This window comes from Cololabis saira, chromosome 23 (genome assembly GCF_033807715.1).
Source record: "Cololabis saira isolate AMF1-May2022 chromosome 23, fColSai1.1, whole genome shotgun sequence".
Lineage (NCBI taxonomy): Eukaryota > Metazoa > Chordata > Actinopteri > Beloniformes > Belonidae > Cololabis > Cololabis saira.
The window spans coordinates 8,610,994-8,625,121 of NC_084609.1; the positions used below are offsets into that span (position 1 = coordinate 8,610,994).

Genomic DNA, 14,128 nt, shown 5'->3' on the forward strand with positions numbered 1-14,128 from the left:
CATTTTAACGTTACGTTAACTCTGCCAAAACAGAAATGATTGCTAAAATTAATCAATCTCGGTACAAGTTTTATTAATTAATAAAAGAAAATAAATCCCCCACTTTGCTGTTCTGATTGGTACCAATTTATATATGTTGATTTTCTAAAGATGATTTAATTCCAAAGATTTTTATTTTGCAGATTATTTAGGTGAATAACATCTCAGAAGCCTATCTACGCTAGGCAACTTCCTGCTCAATGAACTCGCTTCAGATATAAAATGGATAAAACAGGAAATGGTCGTTATCCGTTTTTTCCATTATTCATTTGAGCATAAAATCAAAAACTGAAAAAACAAGTCATTATCCATTTTTCCATTCCAGTTAACGAATACTGAGAAAATTAATTGTTTTTTCGTTTTCTTACTTTTGGTTTTATTTTGAAAAACAAAAGAATGGCACGGATGACAGTGGCTTTGCTTTCTTTCTTTGCTACCTGAACGTTATCGGTTCATTAATATGACATCATCACTCGTCATCGTGAAGCAACACTGCCCCCTTCAGGCCACCCCGGGAATATGGCACTCGCAACCAGGACACCGATAACCATTAATTGCTCCTTCAGTGTTTGATAAAGGGAATTCACCTTCGTTCAGATGTTTCGGCGACGACAGGTGGGTAATACTGCTGAAGTTTGCATTTGGCCCCGCCTCCTCACCTGTATCCACCAGGTGCCTCACCTGGAGACGAGAAACATCAGTCAACATGAGGATTGGAGAGGTTTGAATCCTGTTCTCCTTCAAACTCATCAGGTATAGAAAGAATATAACTAACAGCGTTTACCTGAGGGTTGGTGTTTACCTGGGCAGGTGTGACGCTGAGCAGGCTGGGGTTCAGGTACCTGGTGGCTGGATCTACGCTGTACAAGGTGATGTTCTTCTGCATGTTCTCTGGAGTCGTCTGAGGGAGGAGGCGGTACAGACTCTCCCTGCGAGGTAGAAGAGCAGGTGTGAGGCGGCAGGTGTGTCCTGTCCAGGTGTGTCCTGTCAGGCGTGTCCTCACCTCTCCGCCAGGACGTCCAGAGGAGCTCCACCTTGGCCCCAACTCCGTATCATCCAGGCAGAATCCAAAGCCGCCAGGAACCCTCGGGCAACACCCGTCCCCATCGGCCAGAAGGGCTGCGGACAGACGGGAGGACAGGTAACTCACCTGGGTCACCGGTTGTCCAAGCTGATGAAGACACCTGGCTCACCTCCAGCAGGCTGTCTCCCACCAGCGTGACCAGCAGCGGGTGTCCGCGGCGTTGGCGCACCATGGCGGCGTTCTCTGACGCGTACATGGAGGTGAAGTCGAACATGGCGACGTCCGGCTGGCCGTAGTGGTTCATGGCGAAGTCCAGAAATGGCAGCTGGTGATTTGTGGAGAAGTTGGCGGCCTCGCGGGCGTACACCTGCAATGCATCCTGGTCCACATTCTTCCGACTGAGAAGCAGCTCAGTGTCGGCAAAGTCCTGGAGGAAAGAGTTGTTAAAACCTCAGACCAAACCGGGATCCGGTGGGTCCAGGTGTGCCTGCTACCTGTAGAATGACCTGCTACCTGAAGAAAGACCCGCTACTGGAAGAATGACCCACTACCCAATGAGTGACCCGCCACCGGTAGAAGGACCCGCTACCCAAAGCATGACTCGCTACCCGATGAATGACTCGCTACCCGAAGAATGACTCGCTACCCGAAGAAGGACCCGCTACTTGAACAATGACCCGCTACCTGAAGAGTGACCCACTACTTGAAGAAGGACCCGCTACATGAAGAAGGACCCGCTACCTGCAGAGTGACCCACTACTTGAAGAAGGACCCGCTACCTGAAGAAGGACCCGCTACCTGAAGAAGGACCCGCTACCTGAAGAATGACCCGCTACCTGAACAATGACCCGTTACCTGAAGAGTGGACCGCTACCTGAAGAGTGGACCGCTACCTGAAGAATGGACCGCTACCTGAAGAGTGGACCGCTACCTGAAGAAGGACCCGCTACCTGAAGAAGGACCCGCTACCTGAAGAAGGACCCGCTACCTGAAGAATGGGTAGCTACCTGAAGAATGGGCCGCTACCTGAAGAATGGGCCGCTACCTGAAGAATGGGCCGCTACCTGAAGAATGGGCCGCTACCTGAAGAATGGGCCGCTACCTGAAGAATGGGCCGCTACCTGAAGAATGGGCCGCTACCTGAAGAATGGGCCGCTACCTGAAGAATGACCGGCTACCCGAAGAAGGACCCGCTACCCGAAGAATGACGGCTACCCGAAGAATGACCCGCTACCCGAAGAATGACCCGCTACCCGAAGAATGACCCGCTACCCGAAGAAGGACCCGCTACCCGAAGAAGGACCCGCTACCTGCAGAAGGACCCGCTACCCGAAGAAGGACCTGCTACCTGAAGAAGAAACCGCTACCTGAAGAATGACCCGCTACCCGAAGAAGGACCCGCTACCTGAAGAAGGACCCGCTACCTGCAGAAGGACCCGCTACCCGAAGAAGGACCCGCTACCTGCAGAAGGACCCACTACCCGAAGAAGGACCCGCTACCTGAAGAATGACCCGCTACCTGAACAATGACCTGCTACCTGAAGAGTGACCCGCTACCCGAAGAATGACCCGCTACCTGAAGAATGACCCGCTACCTGAAGAAGGACCCGCTACCTGAAGAAGGACCCGCTACCTGAAGAAGGACCCGCTATCTTAAGAGTGACCCGCTAGCTGAACAAGACGCCCGCTACCTGAAGAAGGACCCGCTACCTGAAGAATGACCCGCTACCTGAAGAATGACCCGCTACCTGAAGAATGACCCCTTTCTCCAGCAGACTCTGTTTCTTCGCCGTCATGACGAAGTAGTGCGTGTCGTCTTTATAGTACACGATGTTCTCCAGGTCGATCCCTGAAACAGGAGCGAACGTTAGCTTGAAGTTCCGGTCCAGCGTCTCTAAATGAGGCGGGACGCGCTACGGGACGGACCGGTTTCCTGCCGCAGCTCCTGGAAGAACCTCTGGTTGAAGATGAAAGCCACGCCGCTGATCTCCTCCACCTTGGCCTCGGCTGACGTGTTTCTGTTTTTAAAGTTGGCCGTGATGGCGATGGCTAGCTTCCCTCGGAACTCTTTACGCTTGAACCCTGTTCACATACGTAAAAGATACCACTTAACCGGGATTTTCAGAATAAAATTACACAGTTAAAAACAAAACTCTAGAGTAGGTGTCAAGCATTCAGTTAGCACTGAGCTAAGAGCTAATTGCTCATAGCATTAGGGATTAGCACTGAGCGAAGAGCTAGCAGCTCATACCATTAAAGGTTAGCACTGAGCTAAGAGCTAACAGCTTATAGTATTAAGGATTATTACTGAGCTAAGAGCTAACTACTCATAGCATTAGGGGTTAGCACTGAGCTAAGAGCTAACAGCTCATAGTATTAAGAATTATTACTGAGCTAAGAGCTAACTACTCATAGCATTAGGGGTTAGCACTGACCTAAGAGGTCATACCATTAGGCGTTAGCACTGAGCTAAAAGCCAACAGCATTAGAGGTTAGCCCTGAGCTAAATCCTAGTATCTTACAATATTTAGGATATAAAGCTATAACAAAGCTAAATGCTAATATCTTATAGCATGCACAATGTAACAGCACTGAGCTAACTGAAGATGTTGCACCATTCGTGATGTGTTAGCAATGAGCCATGAGCTAAATGCTGACAGTTTATGGCCTTCATGGTGTAACAGTTAGCTAAAAAGTAATACTTGGCTGCATGCAAAAGTAGCATTTATCAAGAAATAGTTCCTACCAAGCTACATGCTATGTTACAGCATTCATGGTGTAACAGTTAGCTAGCCACTAACACATAGCTACGGCCTGCAGGAGTTAGTTTTGTACCCGGCAGCGTGTTCCTGCGTCCGTCTGCTCCGATGACGACGTCAAACTCCAGCTGATTGAGAAGGTGAGACTTGGGACTGACCTCCATCCTCCAGCCCACCTCTGGACAGGGGGACGGGGGACAGGAGGACAGGACAAGAGGACAAGAAGACAGGTAAACAAGAGGACAGACAGGGGGACAGGACAGTTTCAACTAAGTTTATTTACTTTACTTACTAACATTTAACTTCACCCAGACTTCGTCTCTGTTCTCCACATTTATGATTTTATGGTTTTATTGAACCAGAAATACAGAGGAAAAACAGTCTGGAAAAGTCTTTTTTGTCATTGATATCATTTTGTCATTGTTGAAACCACGCCCCCCTGAGAAGCCACGCCCCCAGTTCTCCGTCGCTCTAACCCCTTTTCCACCAAACCGGTTCCAGGCTGGTTCTGGTTCTGGTTCTGGGCCAGTGCTGAGTTTGGAACCGGGCTTTCTGTTTCCACTGACAAAGAACTGTCTCCGGGCCAGAAGAACCGGTTCCAAGGTAGCACCAACTCTTTGCTGGTCTAGAGGAAAGAACCGCTTACGTAAGCGGAGGGGGTGGAGTTTTTAAGACCAACGGCAATAGCAAGACTGGGAGATGGAGACATTTTCAAATAAGAATGAATCTCGATGCAGCAAAGCATCATGGGTCTGAGGAGGAGACAACCTGGACCCGTCTCCCAACCGTTAGAGATGTGTCCACGGTGGAACTACGTGGACCAAATCCTGTTAGAGCAGATACCTTGGCTGTGTCCGAAATTCCACACTTCCACCCTAATGAGTAGCAAAAACCGAATGTGAGATTTTTATAGTGCGTCCGAAACATTAGTACGTACACAATAGTATGCGCTATCCAAACTCATTCTGGAGAAATGTATTAGTGTGGATTGATGGACACTAGCTGAGCAGAAACTTCCCACAATGCAATACAGCGGTGTTTGGTTGCTAAGTGATACGTATATGTCAAAAGTATAATATTAAGTACAATAATATTATTATATAATATTAATATTATAATATTCGTATATAATAATATTATATAATGTCATCTTGTTTGGGCCAGGATAAACGGGAAATAGCGGAGCGGAGCTGCTACTGCTGCTGTGACATGTCACTTCCTCGGCAGGAAGTGACATGTGGCTCTGAGTAGTACGTCCGGATTAATGCACACTACTGATATTTACTCAAAAGTGTGCCAAACTTAAGTATACTTTTTAGTATATACTGTTTAGTATGGCATTTCGGACGCACCATGGGTTGTTGCTGCAACTTTCACGCAAATGCAGCAACGTGACTGACGTTTGCAACTTAATGACGTGGCTCCTCTTAGCACCCGAGCTGTGGAAAAGCAAACCGGTTCTCAGCTGGTTGTGAACCAGAACCAGCTCTGGAACCAGTTTGGTGGAAAAGGGTTATAACTCTGAGACTCACTGCTTGTCCTCTGGTCCTCCGGCGGCTCCGTCAGCTGCCTGAACTCCACGTTCACGTGAACCTCTGCGCCCAGCAGCAAGGCCACCTTCAACAGCACTAGCTGCAGCTGCCGGATACCTGCAGGGAGGAGACAGGCGGCGCTGAGAGGACGGGTCCAGCTGGGCCCGGCGGAAACGGCAGAACCAACACTCACTGATGTGGTCGATGGCGCCGGCGCAGAACTTTCCGTGGAACTTCTTGGCGCCGAGGCCCCGCAGGTCGTGGATGGTGAAGGGCCACAGGTGCAGCACGTTGTTCCGGGAGAAAGAGTCCCGCTTCTCCAGAACCACCACCCGGGCCCCCATGAAGCTCAGCTCCACCGCCGTCCTCAGGCCGCAGGGCCCCGCCCCTATGACCACGCACTGACCAATCACAGCCCGGTTAGCCGGTCGCGCTAAAACTGACTACGTTTACATGCAGTCAAAGTTGGGGTTAAGGTCAATATTCCGGTTACTGAAACATTGGGAATAATCTGTTTCCATGCGTGAGCAAACAGGGTTATCCCTGTTTACATGGTGATTAATCATTTGGGATATCTGGATCAAACCAGCGACGCACGGAGAACGTCATGACGCAATTCCCCTCATTTCCACTTCGTCTTCAGGCCAGTCCCAATCCCCCCCCTACCCCTACTTTTCAGCCCTCCCCCCAAATGTTGCGCGTTCCCGTGAGGGTAGTGGTGTCCCAATTCCTCTTTGCATGTAGGGCTAGTGCACATATCGAGGGGTAGGGGGTATCAATCTAGCCCTTCGGAGCGAGGGATTTCAGATGCTGACTTCGTGACCGAGGGCTAGAGAAATTTCCCAGAATGCTTTACGTCATCATTTGCAGACTGAATCAAACAAAAAAACATGGTGGACATTTCTTATTTTTTAGTGAATAAAATCAATATTTTGAGTTAGTTTCTGCATAAAAATGCGTTTTGATTACATTTCTAGCGAGAAATATATATTTTACTTTCATAATATTCACTCAGTGAATATCACATAATCACTTGCTTGCCCGTTGTTGCGAATTCTTTTCAGATCTCGCCAGAATAAAGGATGATTTATCGTTCCGCGTTACACCAACGCAAGGACAAGTCGATTTAACGCAGAACCATAAATCAGCTCCCGAGCCGGCTGCTCTTCTCATCACCCGAAAACATCGGATCAAATTTCTTAACAAGCGTTATTTGGATAAACTGAGCCCAGGTTGGGGATCTTAACGGTTACTTTTACGCCTGAAAAAATATTAAAACTTAATAAAGTGGCATATTAACAGCGCTACAGGTTCTAGCTCTCGGCTTCCTGATATGGTGTGACGTATGTGCAAACATAACTACGCAGTCGCTTACGTACCCGAACGTAAACCACACAGTGACGTAGCAAGTAGTGTCTCAATCCCTAGGGAAGATTACAAGGGCCCTACGGTTTGTGGCTTCATTTTTAGGGCTAGTGGTAGAAAGTAGGGGGTGTATTGGTATTGGCCCTTCCTGTATCCAAATCCAAAAAAACAACAATAACAGCAGCACAGCGGATAATTAACAGCCCAGTAGAAGTCGCCTTTTTCAGCGTCTTTCAGCGGAGCTTGATCTGGTCCGGCGTTCTTACAAATCCTGCTTCGCGCAACTTTTCGCTCACCTTTTTGTAAATCTCGGTATCCCGGTACTTTCTACTGTCTACAAATGACAAAATGTTCATATCCTTCATTACATTCATGAAGTGATTGGTCTCCTCCTGGTCTTGTGTTTCTCCGTGTTTATAAGAACTTCCTGGACTCAAAAGACTAAGATTCCTTGCAAAAAGAACATGCGCAGAAAACAAATTCCTGTTCATTTTGGTGGGGATATCCCGTTAGGCGTTTACATGACCGAATATTCGGGTTAGAAAAGGAGTAACCCAGGGGTCATTTTTGGGTTTTTAAAAACCGGAATATGAGCAAATTCTTGTTATTCAAAGGGGTTATTAGTGTTTACATGGCTAATATTCCGGTTAGAAAAGGGTTATTGACTGCATGTAAACGTAGTCACTAACGCTAACTTATCCCAGCCCCTACTCACCGTCAGGCTGCTGCAGGCCCGGGCCCGCCGGTACTCCGGCTGCGCCGCCCGCCGGTCCAGTTTGGCCCAGAGCGCGTTGGCCCTCCAGTAGTTGAGCCGCTGCTTGATTGGCCGGTACAGCGGCCGCTCGGCGGCGCCGCGGTCCAGCTGCAGGTGCTCGCATAGCTGGCCGAAGCAGCGCAGCGCCGCCCTGCAGGTCGGCGCCGACACGAACTCGTCGAACAGCTCCTGCGCTCGGCATTCTGGGTCGGACCCGTCTCCCATGGCAACCCCCGGGTCAGCAGGGGCCCATGGGACGGCTGTCACCTGCTGATGATGTCACCGACCGACTCCAGCTCGACCCGCGACGTCGGCTGAAAGAGGGAACCCAAAAGAACCCCAGTAAGAATTTTGTTTGGTGCAGGCCAACCCGTTGCCAACTAGCTGACCTGTTCCCGGCCAAGTGACCCGTTCGCCTCTGTGGGATCCAAAACTCCTCAAACCGCTGGTTGAGAAGAGGTTAAAGCCCCGAGTGGACCCTGCTGATGCCGGGTACTGGACCGGGACCGGGGGCTTTACGGATCATCTGGATCCCTCAGTTTCACTGAATGACCAAATTAATCCATTTGATCCTTCAGTGAAACTGAGATTCAGACGGTTCTTTAACAGAACTTGAGCCGTGAACCCAATAGATCGAAACTGTTTTAAAGATCGGGGGGCCTCATTTATAAAAGAGTGCGTAGGATTCATATTAAAAGTGCACATGCGCCCAAAAGCCGAAAAATGGCGTGAGCACAAAAAAATCCGGACTTGCACACAATGTTCGCTTTATAAATCACAGTCCAGCTGGAAGGTTGCGCACGTGAATTCCCCTCATATCCTGCCCTCTACACACCCACTTTATACCATAAATGGTCAATGCAAACTACATGACTGTATTTGCATATGAATGAACCTGCTGAGCATGCGCAGCTGCTTCCTGCAGTCTGCTTCTCTGCGCGTCAGGATGAATGAGACGTGTCGAGCCAGGCAACGGTGCCTGAGATCGAGATGTTGTTGATGAGGTGGAGGCCAGGAAAACAACATTATTTGGTGGTCACAGTAAAAGTATAAATAGTATATAAATAGTATAAAATAAAGCGAGTGAGTGGCAGCACGTCGTTGCTGTGCTAAACGCAGATCTGTTGCAGAAAAAAGTGGGGTGATTTGAAGGTTGAGGCCAAGAGGTACGGAGCCCCTAAAGGGACATGAATTTTTTTAACAATGAGTTTTACGTGTGCGCGTGAAACCTTTAAGGCTGATTTATGGTTCCGCGTTACACCAACGCAGAGCCTACGGCGTAGGTGCGCGTCGCCGCGTACCCTACGGCGAGGGCTCTGCGTTGTTTTAACGCAGAACCATCATTTCAAATCAAATCAAATCAAACTTTATTTATATAGCACTTCTCATACACATAATGCAACACAAAGTGCTTAAAGCAGCACAACGTAACTTTCAGCTTTTGTCGAGTTTGGCGTCTCCTTTGGACAAAAGCGGTAGTGCTTTACCAGTAGTGTGGAAGGGTTCCTACCATGCTCCTCAAAGTTACATAGTGCCAGTGAAGGCGATACAGACCCCTCAGACCATGACAGAGGTGTCAGTAAACCTCTTGGAAGTTGATGTACCATCACAATGACTCTGGAAATATTATATTAAGGTGGAAAAGTTACGTAGTGTCGCTTTAACATAAAACAAATAAACATAAAACTTATTAACTGTTCCACAATCGGGGACCATAAAAACTGAATGCCGCCTCCCCGTGTGTCCTGGTTCTAACTTTTGGTATGGTTAAAAGGCCAGCACCGGAGGACCTCAGGGTCCGTGAGGGTCGATAGGGTAAAAGTAGTGCAGACAAATACGAAGGCCCAAGACCATTAAGACACTTAAAAACCAGTAAAAGAACCTTAAAATCGATCCTGAAGCGCACGGGGAGCCAATGCAGCGATTTTAAAACAGGTGTAATGTGCTCCCGCCCTCTGGTCCTCGTCAGCACGCGTACGGCTGAATTCTGTAATAATTGTAGGTTCTTAATACTCTTTTTAGGAAGACCAGAGAGCAGGGCATTACAATAATCTAAACGACATGAGATAAAAGCATGCATCAGCACCTCCGTGCTGGCCATTTAGGCTTTACGCGCGCGTAAAACTCATTATATATATTAAAAAAAAATCTGTGTCCCTTTAGGGGCTCTGTAGAGTGGCCCGGCATTCATTTGTTCTGTCCTCAATCACTCTACAGTTGTCGCGATGGGTGAAGAGGAGGTTCCCGGCACGGCGTGTCCTGCACCGCGGCTGCAGCAGCAGCAGCACCAGAGTCCTGACTGACGCTGTGCTTCACACACAGAGGGACACGATCAGCGCTATTATATTATAAGTCTGATATGTGATGACATTAAGAGTATGACATGAATCTGGCTTCATTTCACCACCTCACTGCCTGCGTTGCCAGTTCCCCATATCTTCAAAATGTTCCTGCGCGAGGGTCAGGGTTGGCGTAAAGATACACACATTTTTCGGTTAGTTTTTTTTTAAAATCCCAACCTTTGTGGAGAAGGTGGCGTGTGCATCTTTCAAGCCCTGTTTTGTGTGCAAGCAAGCTTTATAAATGAGGCCCCTGGTTCTGAAGAGGTCTTTTACCTCCATTTGTGTAGTTTATTTCCTGGTTCCTGCGTGACGATTGACAGGTTCTTAATCTAATTATGAACCTTTCTCAGATTCTGACCAGATTCCGGCTCGTCGCTCGGAGAACCTGATCTGGGAGATCAGACGACTAAACCGGATGAAGTCCAGACGTCCTGCAGAGAGTCAGCGGAGCCACAGACATCAACACGGTGGCAAGACGTCTGTTAGGCATCAGGTGACGACATCCTCTCACCGTACGTCCCCGCTGGGACCCGGTGAGCAGAGGTGTCAAAAGTATTCACATTCATTACTCAGGTAGAAGTATAGATACTAGAGTTTAAAAATACTCCTGTAGAAGTTGAAGTATCAACTCAAGTTTTTTACTCAAGTAAAAGTATAAAAGTACTGGTTTCAAAACTACTTAAAGTATAAAAGTAAAAGTAATGTAAGGGGGAAAAAAGCCATTAAGGACAAAAGCCATTGAAAATGAATGCATCTTAGTATAATGTAAATATATTAAAGAACCATATATGTGTACTATTGAGCATTAACATGTGTTTCAGAGAGCAGGAGATATGATGACTAGTTGCCTATAAGTATTGTAATGGTGCAAAAAGTCAAACTTCAGAGGCATGTTATCATTTATCCTAACCTTTATTGGAATGTACATCCAAGTTTAGTTGCAGGAATCTGAGGGAACGGATGTAAGAACAAAACTGGACAAGAACATCTGAAACAACCACAACCAAATTCACTCTATCCGGATGGAGCAATTTAACTGGATAGTTTTTTTTTTAAAGGCCGAAATGAAATACAGTAACGAGGCTGTTTTTAAAATGTAAGGAGTAAAAAGTACAGATAATTGCGTGAAAATGTAAGGAGTAAAAGTAAAAAGTTGTCTGAAAAATAATTACTCCAGTGAAGTATAGATAACCAAAGTTTCTACTTAAGTAAGGTAACAAAGTATTTGTACTTTGTTACTTGACACCTCTGCCCCCCGACCTCCGTGTGGTGGACTCTTCAGTCCTTCAGCTGTGAGGGTTCACATACTTTTCCTTTCATTAAAACATAACAAACTCGTTCTGGAGAGTTTTTATCCTCGAACGTTGCAGCAGATGAAAACATCTGGTTGTCATGACGACACAAACGTCCCTGTGAGCTAAGCCGAGGTCACATGACCCGGTTGTGTCAATAGAAAACAAAGACACAAACACACACGCGTCTCGGACTCATCGGTACCAGGCACCGACACACACACATCCCCCTCTGTGCTCCTGAGGATCCTCGTTACCCTCCACCAGAACCAGAACCAGGACCAGAACCGGGCTCTGAAACCGGGTCTGGACCCTGCAAAAGGTTCTGGAGGTGACTTTGAGGTAAACTTATTTTTTCCTGGATTTCTGACTGATCACTGACGGGCTCTCGAGGCGCTCAGATGTCCAGCAGACGTCCGGCTGCGACCCGGCTGCGACCCGGCTGCGACCCGAAGCTGTAAAACGTAATCAAAACGACCCAAAGGTTTGATTTTACACCCCACCTGGAAGGTTTGGGGATTTTACACCTCAGGGGTTCACAAACTAAGAGCATTAAAGTTTAAAACGTCTCATCGAGGATTGTAAAACCCGTTTCTAGGCAACGCAGACGGACGGAACCACAGACAGACAGAACTGCTCAAGTATGAAGTGTGAAATCAGTGAAATCTACTTACATCTCCGAGCTGCTCGTCTCCGAGTGCCGCTGCCGCTGCTGATGGTGGCAGCTAATCCCCTCTAATCACACACACACACATATTAACCCCCCCCCACACACACACCCTCCACACACTCACTCACTCACTACCCCCCCTAGACACACACTGACCTCACGTTCAACAAACGTCCCCGCGTGATCTCAGACCATCACAAGTCCCCACAAACACACACTAACAATCACACACACACACTAGCAAACACACACTAACAAACACACACTAACAAACACACACTCACAAGCACACACTAACAAACACACACACTAACACACACACAACAAACACACTAGCAAACACACACTAGCAAACGCACACTAGCAAGCGCACACATACACATGTACTGCACTGTCACCATCAGTGGACCTGTCATTGCACTTCAACTAACAGTGGACCTCTGTTTCTGGTCATTAAAAAAAAACAAAACAATAGGATAGAAAATTTACTTTTAAGGCCTTTTACCTTTTATTTTTTTTTAAAGAAATTGCCAAGAGGGGACTTCAATCCTTGAGCGATGTCTACCTATCAAAGAGTGGACCTCCATATACTGCAGAGGAACTGTCTGTACTCATTCTGTCACCTAATGACTGTTTACTACAAAGACTTTATTTGATTCTTTCAAAAATTGATAACTTCACTTTAATGTTATCAACATGTAAACATTTCTTTCAAATATTACTAAAATAATTACACTCTAACAAGCACACACACAAACAAGCACACTAACAAACACACACTAGCAAACACACACTAGCAAGCACACACCAACAAGCACACACTAACAAGCACACACCAACAAGCACACACTAACAAACACACAATGTTCGACACAACAGCAATAAGAACAAATACAATGGGGCAGATGTTTATCCGTTTTAGGAGTAAAACTGTGGAACTAATTAGATAACGACCTTAAACTAGCAAACTCAATAAAAGTATACAAGATATTATTCAAAGCAAAGGTAATGGACACATATATAGAAGCAGAATAAGCAAACAAAGAAGAATGCACACATGCATGAGATAAAATGACAACTTAAATTGGTTTTGTCGGTTTCCTTAACATCTTTTCACTTTTTGTTTTCAGAGCTATCATTATTATTATTATCATTATTAATATTATTATCATCATCATCATCATTATTGTTATTATTATTGTTATTACTATTATTATTATTTTGTGTAGACTTATGATACTTCATTTGTTCTTTTTGTATTCTATTCAGTGAAAAGGTGGGCAAGATAAGCTTTATGCTTCAAGCCCAGACCTTTTTGGTCAAATAATCACAATGTTGACCAGGGAAAAACCTGTGTTATCTTGTTTGTTGATTTTTGTTTGTGATTGACCAAAATAAATATTAACTAACTAACTAAAACTAACAATCACACACACAAACACACACTAGCAAGCACACACTAACAAGCACACACACAACACACACTAACAAACGCACACTAACAAGCACACACTAACATGCACACACTAACAAGCACACACTCAGTGTGTCCCTGAGGTCAGGGGGCGTGGCCAGAGGGAGCAGGCCCCGCCCCCAGAGAGCTGGTCCTGATCCGTTAGTAATCTGAAGGTAACGAGCTTAACGAGCCAAACAGACGCCAGAGATCATCTTCATCGAAGCTGCAGTGAGGAAGACGATGATGAGACGGTGCAGCGGCGCCGCCGCGAGGAGGACGGGGTGATCGCACCGAGCTAGGTCGATGCTCGACTACCTGTGGAACCAGAACCCTCCGGTCCAGGTGTCCTGGATGTTAAATCCAACATTGGAGACCAGAACCAGAACCAGACTGAGAACCAGAGTGAGAACCAGACTGTATATATCTCCTGAGATTCTACCATGAGAATCGACGGCGGTTTCCCCCCGGTGGTCCGTAGAGGAACTGCAACCTTTCCCTTCGGAAAACACTTGGAAATCCTTCTCGTCATCTCGTTGCCACGGCAACGCAGAAGGCAACTTCATGATTTCTTCTGCACAAATTGTTTAACACTCTCAATATCTCCCACAATGCATTGTGAAAAGCAGCATCCGTACCACCATGCATTTCACTCAAGTGAAAATTAACTAAAGGAAAGACGGACAGAAATGGATGCAGATGTTTGAATTAAGGGAGGTGTCCCACTTACCCCTTTTCCACCAAACCTGTTCCAGGGCTGGTTCTGGTTCTGGGCCAGTGCTGAGTTTGGAACTGGGTTTTCTGTTTCCACTGACAAAGAACTGGCTCCGGGCCAGAAGAACCAGTTCCAAGGTAGCAGCAACTCTTTGCTGGACTAGAGGAAAGAACCGCTTACGTA

General features: G+C 46.8%; 1 protein-coding gene across 5 annotated transcripts in view; it reads right to left on the reverse strand.

Moving 5' to 3' along the window:
* The window catches only part of LOC133424009 (protein-methionine sulfoxide oxidase mical3b-like), a 47,049-nt gene extending 35,226 nt beyond the window's left edge, over positions 1-11,823 (reverse strand). For all 5 annotated transcript variants that reach the window (XM_061714373.1, XM_061714372.1, XM_061714371.1 and 2 more), the window contains exons 1-11: positions 11,782-11,823; positions 7,435-7,787; positions 5,548-5,755; positions 5,355-5,471; positions 3,899-4,000; positions 2,990-3,145; positions 2,812-2,912; positions 1,233-1,490; positions 1,043-1,158; positions 842-968; positions 627-720 (exon numbers count right to left, since the gene is read on the reverse strand). In XM_061714373.1, the coding sequence (XP_061570357.1) occupies positions 627-720; positions 842-968; positions 1,043-1,158; positions 1,233-1,490; positions 2,812-2,912; positions 2,990-3,145; positions 3,899-4,000; positions 5,355-5,471; positions 5,548-5,755; positions 7,435-7,698 (1,543 nt within the window). In that variant the 5' untranslated portion in view covers positions 7,699-7,787; positions 11,782-11,823. The remainder of the gene's footprint in view (positions 1-626; positions 721-841; positions 969-1,042; positions 1,159-1,232; positions 1,491-2,811; positions 2,913-2,989; positions 3,146-3,898; positions 4,001-5,354; positions 5,472-5,547; positions 5,756-7,434; positions 7,788-11,781) is intronic.
* Positions 11,824-14,128: the final 2,305 nt, after the last annotated feature.